The 19107-nt window shown below is 31.4% G+C and overlaps 1 protein-coding gene across 4 annotated transcripts; it reads right to left on the reverse strand.

The window, feature by feature from the left end:
• Positions 1 to 11927: 11927 nt before the first annotated feature.
• LOC18052248 (thymidylate kinase) lies at positions 11928 to 18927 on the reverse strand. 4 transcript variants are annotated; one of them, XM_006447083.2, is made up of 7 exons: positions 18559 to 18927; positions 15653 to 15704; positions 14964 to 15311; positions 13761 to 13872; positions 13572 to 13631; positions 12693 to 12797; positions 11928 to 12358 (listed from the first exon to the last, which is right to left on the reverse strand). In XM_006447083.2, the coding sequence occupies exons 2-7, from the start codon at positions 15688 to 15690 to the stop codon at positions 12242 to 12244; spliced, it is 780 nt and encodes a 259-aa protein (XP_006447146.1). In that variant the 5' UTR covers positions 15691 to 15704; positions 18559 to 18927; the 3' UTR covers positions 11928 to 12241. The 4 variants fall into 4 exon arrangements, with proteins under 4 accessions (XP_006447146.1, XP_006447144.1, XP_006447143.1 ...); XM_006447081.2 differs by lacking the exon at positions 18559 to 18927 and adding an exon at positions 16358 to 17179; XM_006447080.2 differs by lacking the exon at positions 18559 to 18927 and adding an exon at positions 16267 to 17179.
• Between the last annotated feature and the right edge of the window lie 180 nt (positions 18928 to 19107).

The following is a 19107-nucleotide window of genomic DNA, read 5'->3' on the forward strand; positions in this document are numbered from 1 at the left end:
CAAATATAGTAAATAAACCATATTAGTAAAAATATAATGCATCCGCTCATTGAGGAAACTTGATTTTCATTGAACTTGAAACTCTTTCCCACAAGAAGTTGAAAGACCAATTAGCCCAATTTTTAGCGTGAATGTTATTCACATCTTTTAAGGCATGAAAGTATGATGGGTTGATGTATATGGTTGGAGTTGGACACAAAATAGTTCCAATAGTAAAAAGACTGAATAGAATACATAAATCCTCATCTGCAGAGCTATTTGTCTTTAATTTGTCAACTAGAGTACCTATTAAGATGCCCCTTCTTTCCTGTGCAGTACTTGGCCCATAAGTCAATTATCTCATTATCATCTCCAACAAGCACAATCGGCGTTCCTCTGTCGCCAACACCCATAATGCTTGTAAAAGTTTTTAGGGTAAGCTTGTATTCCATTAGATGAAATGTTATAGACCACCTATCTACGTTACATTGTTTAACTAGTAATCTACATAAATATTGCCGAAGTCGCCCACATCTTAAACCTAAAAAAGTTTCAAAACCAATTTCTCTCACAACATCTTGTTGTTCAATAGATAGAGAAGATATAATGTTGAAGAATTGCAAAATGCTGCATCGAGATAATGATTACCCTTATTAGAATTGTTCCCACTATTGGAATCGATTCATTTAACAATCCGCTAGGGCATCTCGTGTTATTTTCAGCGTTTTCATTATAATTGTTAACAAATTCGGCTTTTTCTTTCGAGCTAAGTTTCAACCTATGTTTTCACGACAAGAAAACTGATGATAGATGACATATATTTTATGATAGATTTTGAGAAAAATGGCATACATCATAAAAGCATGATCGATTTGTGATTAATTTTTTGTCTATTATGTATTCATGACTGATTCGTGATGGACTTGTGATAGAAATAAATTTTGTCAAGAAAATATGATGTCTTTGGAACGATGACATTTTGCACAAAAATTTAAAATATTAAATTTTTAAATTTTTTTAAAAACTTAAAGCGCACCATTTTGGTGCTGAGATAGCCTTTAATCTTTAATTTTTCATAAGTATCAACATACAACTCATAAACATACAGACAGTAGGCTAAGGCTAAAACCCTCGATTCTGACTTCTCTTAATCTCTCATACTAACTTCCTTTTTGCGTTATCTTACTGAAATTCCGGCCATCGTCATCTTGCCATTGTCTTCCTAACATATTGGTTATCGATTGCATTGTGAAATTGACTGAGTGAAGGTGCATTTCATTGTATCGCCATCTTCTTCTCCGCCATCATGTTCCTTGCCATCGTTTATCTATCCTCATCTTGTTATCTTTCTTACCGTCATTTTTTCAAAGCCCTTGGTATGATTTCTATTTTATCTTCATTTTGCATGTTGTTTATTTATATTTTCTTTTCTTTTCCAATATACTGTATTTGTTGAATATCGAGTGAGATGGTTACGTGTGTGCTTGTAAAAATTAATTTAAAAAATGGAATTGCAAATCACCCAGTGAAATATGTTTAGCCCATTTTAAAAAAAACTTTTCGGCATTAATGCTTGAATTATTCGTAGGAGTGAATAAAACTTAATATAATTATAATTTGGGCAAGCCACCAAAAAACACTACTGCTGCCATTTTGAGGAAAAGTCCAAGATTCAATCCTTCAATCCCAAAGGATTATGCAAATGATGAGAGGAAAAGAGTTGGAAGTAGTAAAAAGTAACTGGATTTTGACTATGTTGATGGTATAGCTGATGGTATATAGGAGATTCATCCTGACAGCCTAACAAAAAAGCCACTTTTGAAAAAGGATAAAGCCAAAAAAGTTGTAGTGCAACCTATGAGGAACATAATGAGTGCAATATTCAAGCACCAGAACAGACATCCTATGTTGCAACTATTTGGGAAATTGTGAGAAATATCTGCCTGATGAAAATGATGGTGTTCTGACATATATGATTGATGATAAGGTATTCCAAAGAAATGCTTGTGCTTATATTGGGAAGAAAGATTGCAATGAACTGTTGTCAATGCAAGCACTAAGAGTAAATGTTATTCAAGTATATATGGCGTAAGTGGTTTAATGAGTTTTCTTTATACTATTTTATATCAACTTAGTATACTTTTTTATTTATGCACTTATTTTCTTTTCAGGATGTTGGATTCTACCATTCTACCAACTAGAAAATGAATAAAACCATTTGAATTCATGTGTCCAAGTTTGGTTTTCCCAACAAATCCAAAAGGCGCCAAAATAATTTCGCTCGAAGAGAGTTGAGCATATTCACAACCGCTTGAAAAAAGCCAAAAACGGACAACTCATTCTCATGCCATACAATCCTTCGTAACTTTTAATTTTCATTTAAAACTTTTATAATTGTTTATGAATTTATATTACTTTTACAACTGTTTATTAATTCATGGTTTGTTTTTTTTTTTCAATTGCCTTCTCCTATTGTATCTACCATTGGGTGTTAGCTTTGTTTGATGTGGTGAAAAAAAAAGTGTTTTATGTAGATCTTGTGCAGTCCAATTCTGATACTGATTTAGAACAGCTCCTTAAAATGTATGTGTGCCAGTCCATTTCATATTTTAACTTTTTTCAATATGATTAAGATATAATAGTTTAGTTTTTTTTATAGCATCATGACACTCTTCACAACAGAGGATAGTAAGGAAAAATGGAATTATAATACCAAGATGAGAATTGTAAAGGTAAAAAAAGTAACCGTACAAAAACTATATGTGCCTATTGATTACGTAGCTTAACTAAAATGGATGAGTTTTTGTAAGATTTTTTTTTTTTTTTTTTGCATAAACAGGCTCCGAAACAAAATATCACAAAATTGGAGTGTGGCTATTATGTGTTAAGGTACATGAAGGAAATAATGGCAAATGTTAGTTTGTTAATGAACAATGTAAGTTGACAATGAGATTTCTTAACTTTCTTTTATTCCATATACGTGACATTGATTTTTAAATTTGACCTCTTAATAATCTTGTGATTAACAATTTCATGGAAAGAAAGTATACACTCAGGATGAATTAGAGACATATACGTGACATTATCTTTTAAGTTTGACCTCTTAATAATCTTGTGATTAACAGTTTAATGGAAAGAAATTATACACTCATGATGAATTAGATGAGGTTCATTTAGAGTGGCTAACTGTTTTTCCAACATCCTTATCGCATTAGCAAAACGGTTAGTATGAGTATGAACTATAAATATTAGTTGTTAAAATTTTTTGAAATTGAGTTATAGTGTCAAAGGGAAATTTGTAACCTACCCCCAAATAAATTGATATTTTGCACTGCGTCCCTAACAAATTTGACTTGTTGCACCGCACACCCAAAAAAATTGACATTTTGCACTACGCCCCCAATTCTGTTAATTTTTCAATTATTTCTAACGGCTCCGCTAATTTTTGATTGAATGACAAAAAAGCCCCTCTATGTAAAAAAACAAAATTTTTAGCTCATTTAATTTTTTTAAGGTTTTTTTTCAATTGCAATAAAAAATAAAATTCTTCTTACATGTTCATTGTCACCACTATTATTTTTCCTTTAATTTTTTAAAGATTTATTTTCAATTTTAATAAAAAATTCTTGTTACATGTACATTTGTCACCACTATTATTTTCCTTTAATTTTTTAAAGATTTTTATTTTAATTGCAATAAAAAAAATTTCTTGTTACACATACATTGTCATCACTTTTATTTTTTCTTTAATTTTTTAAATATTTTTATTTCGATTTTAATAAAAAAAATTCTTGTTACATGTACATTTGTCACCACTATTAGTTTCCTTTAATTTTTTAAAGATTTTTATTTTAATTTTAATAAAAAAATTTCTTGTTACATGTACATTGTCATCACTATTATTTTTCCTTTAATTTTTTAAAGATTTTTATTTTAATTGCAATAAAGAGAATTCCTATTAAAATTAATTTAAGGAATAAACTTCTAATTTTACCCCTCCATTGTTAAACTTAACTGAGAAAATAACGAAATTGGGGGCGTGGTGCAAAATGTCAATTTTTTTGGGTGTGCAGTGCAACAAGTCAAATTTGTTGGGAACGCTGTGCAAAATGTCAATTTTTTTGGGGGTAGGTTACAAATTTCCCTAGTGTCAAATTATAGGGTTAATTTTGTCCTGCCCCCAAATGTTTCAACAATATTCACTCCACACCCAAATCCGTTATTTTGACCGTTAGACAAAAGGTAAATTTGGAAATTCATATCCTAAATATTATTTGATAATGATAAATTAAATTTATTTGATAATTTAATTGATAGAATTATTATTAATAACCTTTAAATAAAATTTTTTAATGTAAACATTAATTATTAAATTAACATTTTATCTCATTTTATTTTTCTCTAATTCAAGATAAGGGGTATTTCGAATATTTACTTAAATTTCAAATAGCTCTGTTAAACATAACGGTCAAATTAACGGAATTGAGTGCGGAGTGAGCATTGTCGAAACATATGGGTGCGTGGTGAAAAATGTTGAAACATTTGGGGGCAGGACAAAATTAACCCCAAATTATAATGGTTACTATTAATGATTATAGTGTACATGTTGTGTATTCGACAACAATGGGTATTTTGATTGATTCTGAATAAATTGGTTTGTTGGGTTTGTGTTGGAATGTTGCTGGGTATACGTCTGGAATACCAGTGGTGTATGAAGATGCTAGGTTGGAAGATGTTGGGTTGCTGTTGAATGTGTGTTGGAGTGCTGTTGGGTATGTGGCTATTGGACTATCGGCGCCGAAAGATGTACTGGAAGTTTTGTTGGCTTGGTGGCTAAAATTTGAATTTATTTTCTTGAAGTTTAATTGGATGAATGTTTAAAAAAAAAATTGGGATGTTGATTATGTATTGGTAGTGATGACAATTTTGGATACTAGATGTATTTATTTTGAAATTAACTTGTTGGAATGAATGGATGTTAATTAATACTAATTGCCTTTAGTTTTTTTTTATGATATTCATTTTTATTAATTAATTAAATTTGTAAACGAGAATTCACAAATAAATTATAATCGTAATTTTTAAAAATATATATATAACTTTATGACGGGAAATACTCATCATAAAGTCTGTCATAAGCAATTTCCCGTCAAAATTGAATAATAAATTCACAAATGACAATATAATTTCCCGCCAAAATTTTAAAAAAAGGTCTCAAAAAATTTAAATAAATTCAAATTTTAATTTAATTATTTTTTCACATTAAAATATTGCGTGATTGATATATGACTGTAAAATATTACCGTGAATTCATGATGGAAAATATTCTGTCATAAATTAATGACAGTGACATAGATGATGGATGAACTTTCGGTCATGCTCCCCTTTTTATGACAGTTATTTCCCGTCATCTATTGCTTGTTTTCTTGTAGTGCATGTATACGCCCTTTAACCTACACCCAGAAAAAATATTCATTGATCAGTCTGAAATACTAACTAGGCAATCCAAGAGGGGGGGATGAATTGAGATTTTAAAAATTAAGCTAAGCAAACCACACACAAATCCAACCTAATGCCTTAATAAATTCGAAAACAATAAATTCAATGAAAGCACGATAATACATGAGCAAGGGAAGAGAAAGCAAACTCAAGGATTTTTACGTGGTTCGGCAATCCCCGCCTACGTCCACGCCTCCAAGCACACCGGACTTGAGGATTTCACTATCCAATCCTTTCCAAGGCTTCAAACGTTTACAATTGACTTCCAGGTGTCAATGAACTTTTACAACAAAAGATTCTCTCTCAAATCTCTTCACTCCAAGTGTTTCTCACACTTGTACACTCACAAATTGATAAGAAATGAAAAATACAACAATGAATCTCTCTTTAAGAGTGGATATACAAATTGAAGAACAAAGATGATTTAATAAATGATGAGTTACGAAATTGAAGCTCAATATATGTTGTGTGCACTTGTTTATGCTTGATTGGATTACCAAAAATGAATTAGTTTTGAGTTTATATAGTTTGACCCCAAAACTTTATAAAACTATACTATGGCCCAAAACGTTATGAAAGCTTTTAAATAGGTCCAATTTTAGAATTTTTAAATAATACTTTGTCAATCCCAAAACTTTTTGAAATTATGATTTCACCCAAACTATGTGAAATTATAGAATGACCCAAAATATCTAAATAGTTTCAAATAGGTCCAAATCCGAAATTTTAAAAACAATATCAAAGGTTTTAAAATACTTTCATTTTAGTCAAAAACACTTTAATTCCATAACATCATTTTTCCATTAAATATGAAACCTTTATAATTTGAAAATAATGATTTATTTAAAAAGAAAATAATTTGAGCTTAAAAGATTAATCATTCTTAATCTTGTTTGTTATCATCAAAATCAATATTATGAAAGCATATATGTTAACAATCTCCCCCTTTTTGATGATGACAAATATTTCATGTATTTAAGAATGATTCCACAAATTGCTCCCCCTAAATACAATATTCTCTTACAATTTGCCAATTAACTAAATTAACAGATTTAAATACATAGATTTTTCTCCCCCTTCATCATTAAAAAGAAAACTTAATTGGCAAAGAAAAAGAGTAGTAAATTTTTATAAATTTAAAAACATGTATTCTTCTCCCCCTTCATCATCAAAAAGAAAACTTAAAGGAAAAGAATAAAAGTAGCAAATTTGTTACCCATGTTGTCCGAATAGAAATTTCGACAAAATCTCCTCCTAACAACAAGCATCACCTCAAATACAATATTAGTAATATTACATCCAAATTATTATAGATCATGATAAAAGCCAACTCCATACACAAATAATCACACTAAAATATCATGAACCATTATTCCATCAATTACCAAGTCAACAACTCATAACATAAATTTATCATATAAAACACCCATGTAATCAAATCGTCATTATATCTCAAAATCATCACCATAATCAAATATCATCAAAATCATCACCATAATCAAATATCAATCATTAAAAGAATACTCAAAGTGCATATTATTCTCCTCCTTTTAACAACATCGAAATGATATATTACTTTGTCTCCCCCTTTGGACAATAAAATAGTTCAAAATGCATATTATCATATTATATGCTCCCCCTAAATATATGGCCAGTTTAAAATTTTAACCAAAATGATTTTATCCAAAAACAGATCATATTTGTCTCCCCATATCAATCATCAAAACCTCAAATCAAGCACATTAGTTCAAAATTATCCAAAACGTAAGTAAATAACATAACATATAACTATATCAAATCCATATAATTCAAAACAGACATATAATCCAAAATCACAGCAAACATCCATATAATCCAAATGCAAAATAAAATAAAAATAAAATAGTAAATGTTGGTGTGTTCAAATACAAGTATAAAGGATTTGAAGTGAAAAAGGATAAGATTGATGATTTTAGAGAGATATTGCGTGAGAGAGGAAGCGGTTTTTAGTGAGAGAGTAACTGATTGACTGAATGAAGGAGAAGAGAATGAACAAAATATCAATGCCCGAATCCGGCTTGCCGGATTCCACTAACCGGTTAGCCGGTTAGTGACCAGAATCATAAAAGCCGAAAACGGCTTGCCGGTTTGCTTAAACGGCTGGCCGGTTTTGAGACAGAATGTGGGCTTCACGAATTCGGCTTTCCGGATTGACTTTAACCGAAAATTCGGTTATGTGCCAGAAAGATCTTCACTCGAATCCGATTTTTCGGATTTGAAGAACCGGCTGACCGGTTATGAGGCAAAGAAGAGGCTTAGCAAATCCGGTTTTCCGGATTGAAAATTCGGTTATCTGAATGTTGTCCCGAGAGCAACCAAAGCTAATCTGGTTTAGACTTGAAAAACCTTTTGTCTCTAATTGAATATTGGCTAGCTCTTATACTTGTATTACACTCACCATTTTATTTTTGGCTTTTAAAATTGATTAATTTTAAATCATTTTGAGATTTAAAACTTTTCAATAAGCCATTTAATACATGAGACATAAATGCATACAAGACCAAACATATGAAATCGTTTCAAACAATGATGCAATTTTATAAGTGAATGATGATATAACACAATTAACGACACAAGAATTCACACATATAATTCATTCACCATGTATATATTTTACACAATCATGAAACATATAAGCATTCAAAGATTAATAATTGAAGCATATCATTCATTTATCAAGCTTAGGCATTACATAATCATCAAAATCAAACAAAGCTATCATGATGAGTTGACAAGCTATCATCTTATATATATAACCATGCATCATGATAAAGCACTCAATGTTAAACACAATGATAATTCAATCATGTAAACATACAAGTATACTTTCACAAATTCAAGCTATTATCCATTTATCATGATCCATTCAACAAAATTAATATGGCAAGAATTATTACCAAAATAATTAAATCATCTTGCCTCATCTTTTTCTCCTAGATCATGCTCAAATGATTATCCTCACAAACTTCATCAAGGAACTCTCCATCATTCCTTGTTTGTGGTACCTACAAAAACTATTCAAGTTGTGTGCTTTGATACCCAAATATTCTTGGGTCCTTGAGTGTTAGCAATGGTTCCTTTTGGAACCCAAATACACTTGACTCCATAATATACATTTCTCTTAATTGGACATCTAAAACTCATATGACCATTTCCATTACAATAATGACAAAATAATCTTATGATCACTTGTGGAGGTAGCCTTAACAAAATAATTTTTATAATATTTTTGTTTCAAGTTAGGCTTATACCCAAGTCCTTTTTTCTCAAACACACATTTTTGAGTGCTTAGTAATTTTTCTAAGTTCTTTTGACCACTTGTAAATTTTAACACAATTTCGTTGAGCTCATTACTCTTTTTCTTAAGTACTTCATTTTCTTTCATCAATTCATCAACATGTGATTTTTCATGCTCATATGAAGTACTTTGTTTGCATTTAAATGATGCAATTCTATCATGCAACATTTTATTATCTAACTCTAGTCCTTTAATCTTTTCATTTAATGAACCATTACATTTTTGTAAAGCATCCTTTTCATTTTTCAAGTCATCTACATATGATTCTAGATGCTCATGTGAAGTGCTAGGTTTCTCATTTGATAATGCAACTCTATCATGCAATGTTTTATTCTCTAATTCTAGACATGTAATCTTTGCACTTAGAGATTTATTTTCATTTGTGAGCTTTACCATTTTCTTTTTAAGACATGCATTCTTTTTACCAATTTTTATCCAATTATCATGCAATTCTTTAAAAGCATCATATAATTCATCATAAGTAAAAAGATCATTTACCTCATTAAGTTCATCATCCGATTCATCTCCAATTGCCATGAGAGCTAGATTTGTCATTTCTTGATGCTCTTCATAATCATTTGTTTCCTCATCGCTATCATCCCATGTGGCTACCATTGCTTTCTTCTTGAGCTTGTTGAGAAGAGGGCATTCCGTTCTTATATGGCCATGGTAGAGAAAGAATATGTATCCTTACAAAAATAAATAAAGGATAATTATAAAATTATAAAATTTTATACATAAACACATTTTTATACCATATGTAAAGAGAGATTTAGGTTTAGTTTGATAATGTTGTACCTTTTAAAATAATTTTATTAGTTGTGCTGTAGAAATCATCAGCTGTAAAGAAAATCAGTTAAATATTTAGTAAAATATATTTTAAAAAGTGTTGTGAGTTTTAAAAGTAATTATCTATGTTTAGTAAATTTTACGGTCAAAATGTTCTAATAATGTAAATAAATAAATTGAACGTAATGTTGAATAACATTTATTTAAACATTTATAAACATGTATATAAAATATTTTTTATTGTGTACCTACAATAATTTATAACTAAAAAAAATATTTTATACCACTAATTTTATTTTTTATTTTGTTATCTCAATATTATTGATAATAATGGTAATCTCTTTAAAGTTAATGATTTTATTTCCTAATTAATAAGAATAATTTTAGATTTTTATAATATATATAACGATATATATGGAATTGTATTAAGTACAAAAGTGATTCTCAAAATCTAATTTTGAAAAACTACTTCTTTCCTGCTTTTCAAGATCTGCTATAGGATGAGACGATTTTGCTAAAAGTAATTTCTAAAAAAATTTACCAAACACTAAAATTAGTTTTTAACTTTTCCATATCACTTTTAGGTCTCCCAAAAACAATCCCAAATGGACACTTAGTAGGTTCAAGTAGCCTCACCGAAGGTAAAATAATCAAATTCAATCTATATTAAGAACACCTTAGTAGTTGAAAATGGTTAAGAGACAATAATAGCAATAATAATATTAGGTAATTTTTAGGGATCTCCCATAAGGTTTAGGTACTTGACACTTATATAGAATGTATTGATGTAATTACATATACCTCCCTTGCCGTTAGTATAAAAATACGTATTGCATTAGTATAAAAGGGTAAATGTGTAAAAGTATATTTAAAATCTAAAATAATTTAAAATTAAAGCGATATTGTATTGATGTCTGAGAAATATTGGCTGCTACACCCTGTTAACTAGTGCTATACAATAACCAGTGGAAAAAAAGGAAAAATTCATAACATCCACTTGGCTTTCTCTTTCACACAAGCAAAAGCCAACACCAATTTCATCCTTCTAAAGCTGTGAAGGAGCTCCTTTTGCCCGAAGCTTTTATCAAGATTAAAAATATATTTTAGCATTATTTATGAACGGGATGAGTTTTGATCGTGGCTCAAGTCTTTCATGAAGCGAGTACCAACGGCGAATGGCTTCAGCCGTGACTAGAATTGGAGCAAGAAAGAAGTTAGTTTTCATTTATCTAGTTCAAATATGCGAATCAGATGTAGTTAATTGTTTGTTGATTCTAAGTTACTTACAAATGAAAATGGGTTTTTTGTATTTTGAATTTTTTTTTTCTCTGCATGTTGATTTCTCTTTGTTGATGTCCTCAAGGTCTAAAATTTTTATCGCTTATGCAAACATTTCTTAAGAAGAAAATGAAGAATAGATTTTCTATGGTGATTTGTTGACTTGCAAAAGCCTCCATAAATAGGTGTTGCTGCTCAAAATATTATTGTTTATCTACAACGGTAATAAATGGCAGCTTTAGTTCTATTTTAGTTTTTTTTTTTAAAAATAATGATGGATAATTTGATCTTTTTGGATGTTTTGTGATTCCAACAAATTTTATGACCCATCGGTTCTTAAAGTTTTATTTAATAAGGGGGGTATTTTAGCAACAAGGGGTATTTTTATAATTTTAATAGTCCACTAACAGTCAAACTAACTATAACTAACGGGTAGAAGAAGTATATGTAATTACATCAATACATTCTATTAAACTGTCAAAATAATAATAATTACCCTCATAATAATAATTGGTTCATTGGAATTTAATGAGAATTTAATTGTTTGATGGTTCAAATTTCTTATTTATTCAAAATTGTCGAAATAATGTGAACGTGAATTTTTTGTAGGTAAACATTCATTTAATTTATATATTTTTAATTATATGATCATTTAGTTCCTATATTTTAAAAAAAAATATTTCAAAGCAACTACTAATTTTTTTCACTTCTATCCATGCTTTTTCTTTATTTTTATAATAATGCCCTTGCTACAATACTCTTACCTTCTTTACAATATTAACAAAAAGAAAAAGAAATATTAACTTATTAAATTAACCTTAAAAGTAATATAAAAATTTTATAAATTTTAATCTTGTTATTTTGCTTTTAAGACTAATATGGTAAATTAATTAAATTCTAAAAGATAAATTAATTAATGTCAATAATATTACTTCAAGGATATTATTGTAAAAATAAAAAAATATTTTCAAATATCATTTAAGATATTGAAATTAAACACACTTAAAGACAAAATATAAGAAGATTAAACAAACATTTACCCTTTTTCGTGATTATATTTTCGAAGGTGTCCTGACACCATTTGAGGGGCTCTGATGAGTGATGAGAGGTGAAAATATCACCCACCCCCTTGTAATTTCACAATAGGAATTTGACAAATTCGGCTAGACACCATATTTTAAACAATCTCGACTATCACCTGATTAAATGAGAAAGTTCACCTTGTGTGTCTCACACTGCCGGAATAATACATAAAAGCCATTGCAGGGCAAAATACTAGGGAAAGTTGGCAAAGATAAGTTACACATGACACCCACTTCAAGTGAAAAAAAGAAAAATAATAATGATAAACTATTTTAACTAACATGACCAGAGGAGGGAAAGGGGCTTCCCTTTTTTGCAAGCAGTGACCTGATCCAACACTATCTCTTTCAGCTGCTTCTCAACGTCTTCTATAGATTGACAGGCATCTATTATCTGCAAGCAGTGTCTTACATTTAGCTATGAGTATGGCGACCGTATCCGTTATCTCCTACTAAAAGCAAATTGGATAATTGAAAACAAGCTCAATGGTATAGCAGGGTTGAGTAGCTCAGAAAGAATATCCACTCAGCAGTAAAGTACATGGGAAAACATTGGAAATTGATTTCAAATTCCAAAAATCAGAAACAATTAAGCAAAAATTTAGTTCCAAGTGAAAAAAATGGTTCAGTGCAGTGGAACTAAGGCATCATTATCCAGAAAAAAAAATGCGGACTATGAGGCCTCACTATTGCCATGTAACGGCTAAACAAACCAAGGAAAATGTTACCTTCCAGGAGGAATCACGAAGCATCTGATAGCATTGAGCTACTTTCCTTTGAAACTCTAGATGTTCATATCTCTCACCACCATAGCCTCCTCTTTCTGCAGCTTTCTAATAATTTGGAAGTGACACCAACATTTTAAAGTTTATCATGAAGAAGGTGAAAACTATAGAAATAGGATAAAAAAATGCATGTTTAAAGAAGCAACTTAACGAGCTGAGTAAATAACAAAATTGTCTATTAAAATATTGAGGTAAATGTTCGTTCATTTGAAAAACAATATTGAAGTATCCCTTAGCAAAAAAGGATGATTCAATTGCCATTAGTTTGTGAACACTAGTGATGTTGCCCCCAAGATGTTTGTTTTGCCAACTCTTTTCTGACTACCCATTCACCTACCTACTTGTTTACAGAGGACCATATATTGCTATATATCCTTATGCAAATCTATAAACCTATATAAATTATCACAACAGCTAGATAGATGGTTTCCCATTTTTCTTCTTAAATAATTAAGAAGAAAATGCAAGGTTGTGCATAAAAGGCCAGGAATGCATACAGGTGAGTGAACCATATAAAAAGGACAAAAAATCCTCTAGTTTCAGCAGGGTGTTACTGTCAGGTACTAATATAAATGACCTAATTATGAATAGATTGTCACGCGTTTCTAACAAAATGGAAAACCAGAAAATTAAACACAGAAATTTCTTAAGGTCAACTGATCATTAAGCAGGATAGTTCCTTGCCTGCCTCGAACAATATTTCAGGAAAACCTAAGATCTAGCTGTTGGTTGGTAACAAATCAGTAAAAGCAATATACAACCAGAGCAAGGTGCCTAGCCAAACGCAATTGGCATCTATGAAACTTATATTAAACAACTGACCTCCGGAGGTATGTCAAGATAAAGTACCGAATCTGGAGCCAGCAACCCAATCTCTGGTGCCTGCAAAAAAAGACCTCACTATATACATATACATATATTGTTTAATAAGCAGGAGACCTCACCAAATTCATTAATGAACAGCAAATAACAAAAATTTCACTGTCAAAGCATTTTTTAGCAAGTATTCACCTTACACCATTCAATATCGATTCCTTTAGCAGATGAGAAAGCCACCCCAGAATAAGAATAACGGTCAACAATGAGGGTAGTTCCAGCTTTCAGTTTAGCTTCCATCATTGACCTGCAAAAGCATTGGATAACTTTTTACTTATTTCATTTAAAAACCAAAAGAGAACACACAAACTTGCTCAAAAATAAGTGAAATCATAAGATTTCCCCTCATGATTATCAGCCTATCAGTTTATCCAGATAACTTTTTACGTAGTTGATTTAAAAACCAAAGGAGAACACACAAACTTGCACAAAAGATAAGTGAAATCATAAGATTTCCCTTCATATGATTATCAGCCTATCAGTTTATCCAAAGTCTTAGGAACCCAGACTAACCATCAAGCCTAAAGGGCTTACTCTAACAATTAAGATCCAAATGACTCAAGTGCTCAACCATACCACTATGTCCCACAACCATCATACAGAGCTACAGGAACTTGGCGATGTTATTACAACAGCCACTATGCCTACCTTGGAACAAAACTCCACTCACCTGCAACCCAAAATAAATGGTGTATGTTTATTATCTTGATAACGCATCAGGCACTCAGGTTCCCTGGTCATGCTGTGCATTGCTGCAACATGTCATGTAAAGTTCCACAATGAACAGTAAGGAAAACCAGACACTTCATCTCAAAGTTTATATTCCCATATCCTCTATAAAAGCCTACTCAATGGGTCCATTGCAACTCCATAGCATGGTCCAGTCCAGGAAGAAACCACAGAATCAAGAATCTCAATTCAGAATTTTGCACACCCACCTAATATTTCTCATCTAAGTCATACTCAATGTGTCAGTCCTACCTAAGCATAGGAATAGCAGAATGTTATCCCAGTCCAAAATCCACACATAAGGAAATTAGGATGGGATTTACGAATCTCTAGATCCATGTGTTAAGCTAGAAGTTTAAGCTTCAGGAATTAGAGGTTTATCGATAAGTAAATGAAGTGAAACATACATGTTTGATTAAATTAGTTTCTCAAATCAACTCAGGAAAGATGACTCTGAAATTGCCCAAATCCCCCAAAGCTGGGTATGAGTATAGTGCATTTGATCTATCACATAGAACAATCAGACGCCCTAAATTACTAAACAGCCAAGCAAACTCAGGTTACATTCAAAGCAAGACAGAGCAAATCTCATATGGCAATAATTCAGACCTTTTCTCCCAGCGGTTTGCACTAAAGAGCAGATGGATTGTGTGATCATCCAAGTGTGACTCATTCGAAAGATATGCAGATATCATTTGCCCTACGCTAGTAGTTCTGTCAGGAAATCGCCATAACTCAACCGAATGGCCCAAACCCTCCAAGTATGAGAGCAGTCGACTACATTGAGAAGTCTTCCCACATCGATCTAAACCTTCCAGAACTACTAATGCACCTCTTGAATCAATATTACCAATTCTCAGGCTACTACTACTTTCCATCCGAAATGGTGTACAGGAACACTTTGGCAGACAATTCAAGTGAAACTTTGACCGCCGCACAAATAAAGCTCCAAAATTTCTAGAATTCAACAACTATATTATTAGAAAACAAGACCCGAGTATGACATATTTCAACAGCAATTAACATCAATTTAGTTCCACAGCTGAAACTGAGTCAGAAAACCATAAAAAAATATTTTTGATCTATATTAAAAGAATCAAATTATATTTCATCATTTTAGAACATCTACAAGTAACTTAACTTTCCATCAGCTGATTTTTATAGAACTACATTGTTTAGAAGATCTACGTTCTTCATTTCTGAACAAACACAATACACCACGCCAACACAAATTGTGAATCAAAGCTCTAGGAATAGAAAAAATATATAAAAAATGCTAAAAAAGAGAATATACTTACAAAGCCTTAGAAAGTGTAAAAGAGCAAGCATGTGTCATGTGCCTTTCCGAAACTACAATAAATCAAGAAAATTGGAAATCAATAGTTTCATAACCAAACGATTTAGCCCCTAAACTGGGTTTTATTTATTGTACTTATAATATAAATAATAACTATTGAAAAAAATAACTACCTACTACTGCTAATAATAAATTTTAAAAAATAATAATAACTAACAAATCGAACCATTGACAGGGACAGGGGACAGGTTTTGTCCAGTTTAACATTGAACATTCATAATTTTTTCATTTTCTTATAAAAAAAAGTATTGGAAAATCAAACAAATTATAATTTTCAAATTTCACTAACAAGTCTACTACAAACGATTAATTATACTAATTAACAATCTGCAGATGAAAATTTCATTGTCCCTGAAAATTGAAACAGCGTAATAGCAGGAAGCCTGTGTCCAACAATTTTCAATTTACAAAAGGCAAGTACGAAAAATCATTCAGTCAAAAGAAAAAACAAAAATGAGTAAAATCACCATAAATTAATTCAAGTAATAGCACAGATTCTCCTATTCTTTCAAAGACATAATCAAATTAGAAGACAAGTTTCGAACTTCTCCTTACTTTTTGTTTCCTGCCGTTTCTCAGCAGCTAAGCTAGCAGCAATTAAACTCAAACAAAGGCTTGTTGACTCAATAATGAGTTCGTGACTGACCTGACCCAAACACAAAAGCAAGACAATGATGCCCTGAAATTCTGCTGAGATCTGCAAAACCTAGAACCTCATTTTTAGGGCTTTTCAATCGGACAAACACGAAGAAGATTGCAAAGGACACAGCTTTGAAAAGAGAGGGTAAAGTAGTTGGTTCAGTTGTATTTTAATACCCTTTAGGGTATTTTTCACAAACCTTCTTGTGGTTTGATAAAATCACTCAATTAAAAAACCATATAGGTTTTTAACAACCACCTTCCATGACCATAGGGATGGCAAATGGGCTGAGCCGTCAAGCCCTTTTTCAGATTTATAGTCTCATCTTATAATGTTATGACATTTATATCAATCAAACCAATAGAAATCTGATTGTAGTATATTATAATTTTTCTCATTTACGTGAATAGATAATTATAACATAATTTCAAAAAATTAACTTAACAAGTAACAACAGCTTGTCAATTCCTTTTCACAAAATTCAGAATAAATCCAGTTCATCAATCACTGAATAATTCACTTCTAAGTTATAAAACAAAAAATGAACCAATAAGTTAAAAAAAAAAAAGTAGCAGCTTAATTTAACAGAGCTGATCGGGGCTTTTAAAAGTTTAACTCCTTTATGTTACAGATGGCAGTAGCCAGCGGAACAATGTCAAGATTAATAGTGGTCGCCGGTGTCAGGAGAGAAGGCAGAGCCGCAGCAGTCACCAGATTGACGTGTGTTGGCCGGCGTTTGGCTGTTTGGAAAAGTTTTGTACGGAAGGCGACTGTCGGCTGGTCTGGGAGAGTATAATTTTCATTTTAGATTTTGCAAATTACAAGTTTACGTTTACTTTTTAATTTAATTTAATTTTTCATAAGGGCTGAGCCAAAGCTCATGCTTTTTTGTAGGCCCAACCCGGGCTTAGGGTGTGTTTGGGATTGAGGTAATATAGCTTTTAAGCTACAGTTGCTTAGTATTCAAGTAATGAGCTTTGATTTCACTTGTTTCAGCTTGCGCTTTAGAAATAGCTTCCGCACAAAATAAGAAAGGGCCCCTCCAACGCACAAATGGTTGAGAGTTCACGTTCTCATCATCTTTGGTAATGCCAAGTCCATCACGCAAAAATTAATAATATGTAGTAAATATATATTTTAAATAATAATTTTGACAAAATTATTAAAGATATAATAGATTTTCCATGATACAAGTGAAAAACCACATCCACATAACTTTCAAGTTACAGCAGCTAGTGTTTACCAAATATTTTAGTACTGTAACTTTAAAGATACAGCTGCTCAACCTCAATCTCAAACACACCATTAGCCTTGGACGAGTATTGAAATTTGAGGTTAAGAGGCTCGCGCTTGGGCCATTTTGCCATACTTACGGTAGTGACAGACAATTTAACAAATAGATATAGACGTATATATAAACATTTATTATTGAGGATTATGAATATTAAGTTATTGCATTCAATCTACACACTAGTGGGTAGGAAGGAAAATTACGAGATATTAGTAGTAAATTGTTAAGGATTGTGATTAAGTTAATTAGTTCTTATAGCTCTTTGAGTAGCTGAGTTGTTCTTTATTTTATAACCGTTACACTCTGTCTCAACTTAATTACAAAATAAATAAAAAATAATTAGGAAAGGATGTTTAAAAATTAAAAAAAAAAAAACCTTAAAATGGACAAACGAAATAATAACAAAAAACACAAAATTTACATGATTAAGCTTCCTTAGATATATCTCTACGAGGACAGACACACTCTATTAATAGGGTTGGCAAAAATCCAGATCCGGATCCGGATTACAAATCTATATCCGGATCCGGATTTACAAATCTATATCCGGATCCGGATTTACAAATCTATATCCGGATCCTGCATCCGGATCCGTAAATTTTAATATTCACAACGGATGCACGCGGATATTCCGGATATCCGGATCCGCAAAATTAAATTAAATAATTTAAAACATTATTTAAAAATTCAACAATTTAAGTAATAAATTCAAATAAAATTCAATTATAATCAACAATTACCAATTTAACATGAATAAAATACAACATCATCATAAAACCCGCAAAATTCAAGTACACAACCATTAAAATCCGCAAATAAAAAACACTACAAATCAGAAACTACATTTATGCATTTATGCTTATACGTATTAATTCACTTAAAATCAGAAATTGATTTGCTGGAAATTCGTGCCCACCTTTTGTGTTAACAGCGACCAACAGTGGAAAGAATGGACAAGGCAGCCAAATACAGAGTGTTTCACGCGAGCCAAGATGCAGCGGGTTGCCGACGTTTGATGACGGCGAAGTGCACTGAGCGAGGCGAGGCAGGGCAGCCGGCGCTCAACCTTCGACGACAACAACGCGTGCTCAGCTCAGGCGAGGCATTCGGTGTTCGATGACAGCGACTGCAAGCCGGACGGCGTTCAAGGGTTAGGGATTTAGGGTGGTTTTCGATTTCAAGCGCTTGTGAGTGGTGGAGGTGTGAGGCGTGAACGGTTTGGTGAGTGAGTGATGCTGTTGCTGTCTGCGCTTTTCGATTTAGGGATACTGGATTTGTTTTTGTTTTTTTTTCAATTATAACTTATATATCTTTAAAAAAAAAAATAGATTAAATTAATATTATAATTAAAATATCTGGATCCGGATATCCGATTTTTCCAATACACTTGCATCCGGATGCGGATCCGCTATAATACTTAAACTCCTGATCCACATTTTTTAAAGTGCAGATCCGAATTTTTTCA

This window comes from Citrus clementina, unplaced genomic scaffold (assembly GCF_000493195.1).
Source record: "Citrus clementina cultivar Clemenules unplaced genomic scaffold, Citrus_clementina_v1.0 scaffold_2, whole genome shotgun sequence".
Classification (NCBI taxonomy): domain Eukaryota; kingdom Viridiplantae; phylum Streptophyta; class Magnoliopsida; order Sapindales; family Rutaceae; genus Citrus; species Citrus x clementina.

What these genes read in the sequence shown, in the direction of transcription:
- LOC18052248 (XM_006447083.2), bottom strand. Translation starts at nt 15,690, where the DNA reads ATGACACATGCTTGCTCTTTTACACTTTCTAAGGCTTT. An exon ending in GCAAACCGCTGGGAGAAAAG is followed by an intron (nt 13,873 to 14,963) that starts GTCTGAATTATT and finishes ATGCTTTTGCAG; the next exon opens with GTCAATGATGGAAGCTAAAC. An exon ending in ATCTTGACATACCTCCGGAG is followed by an intron (nt 12,798 to 13,571) that starts GTCAGTTGTTTA and finishes CCAAATTATTAG; the next exon opens with AAAGCTGCAGAAAGAGGAGG.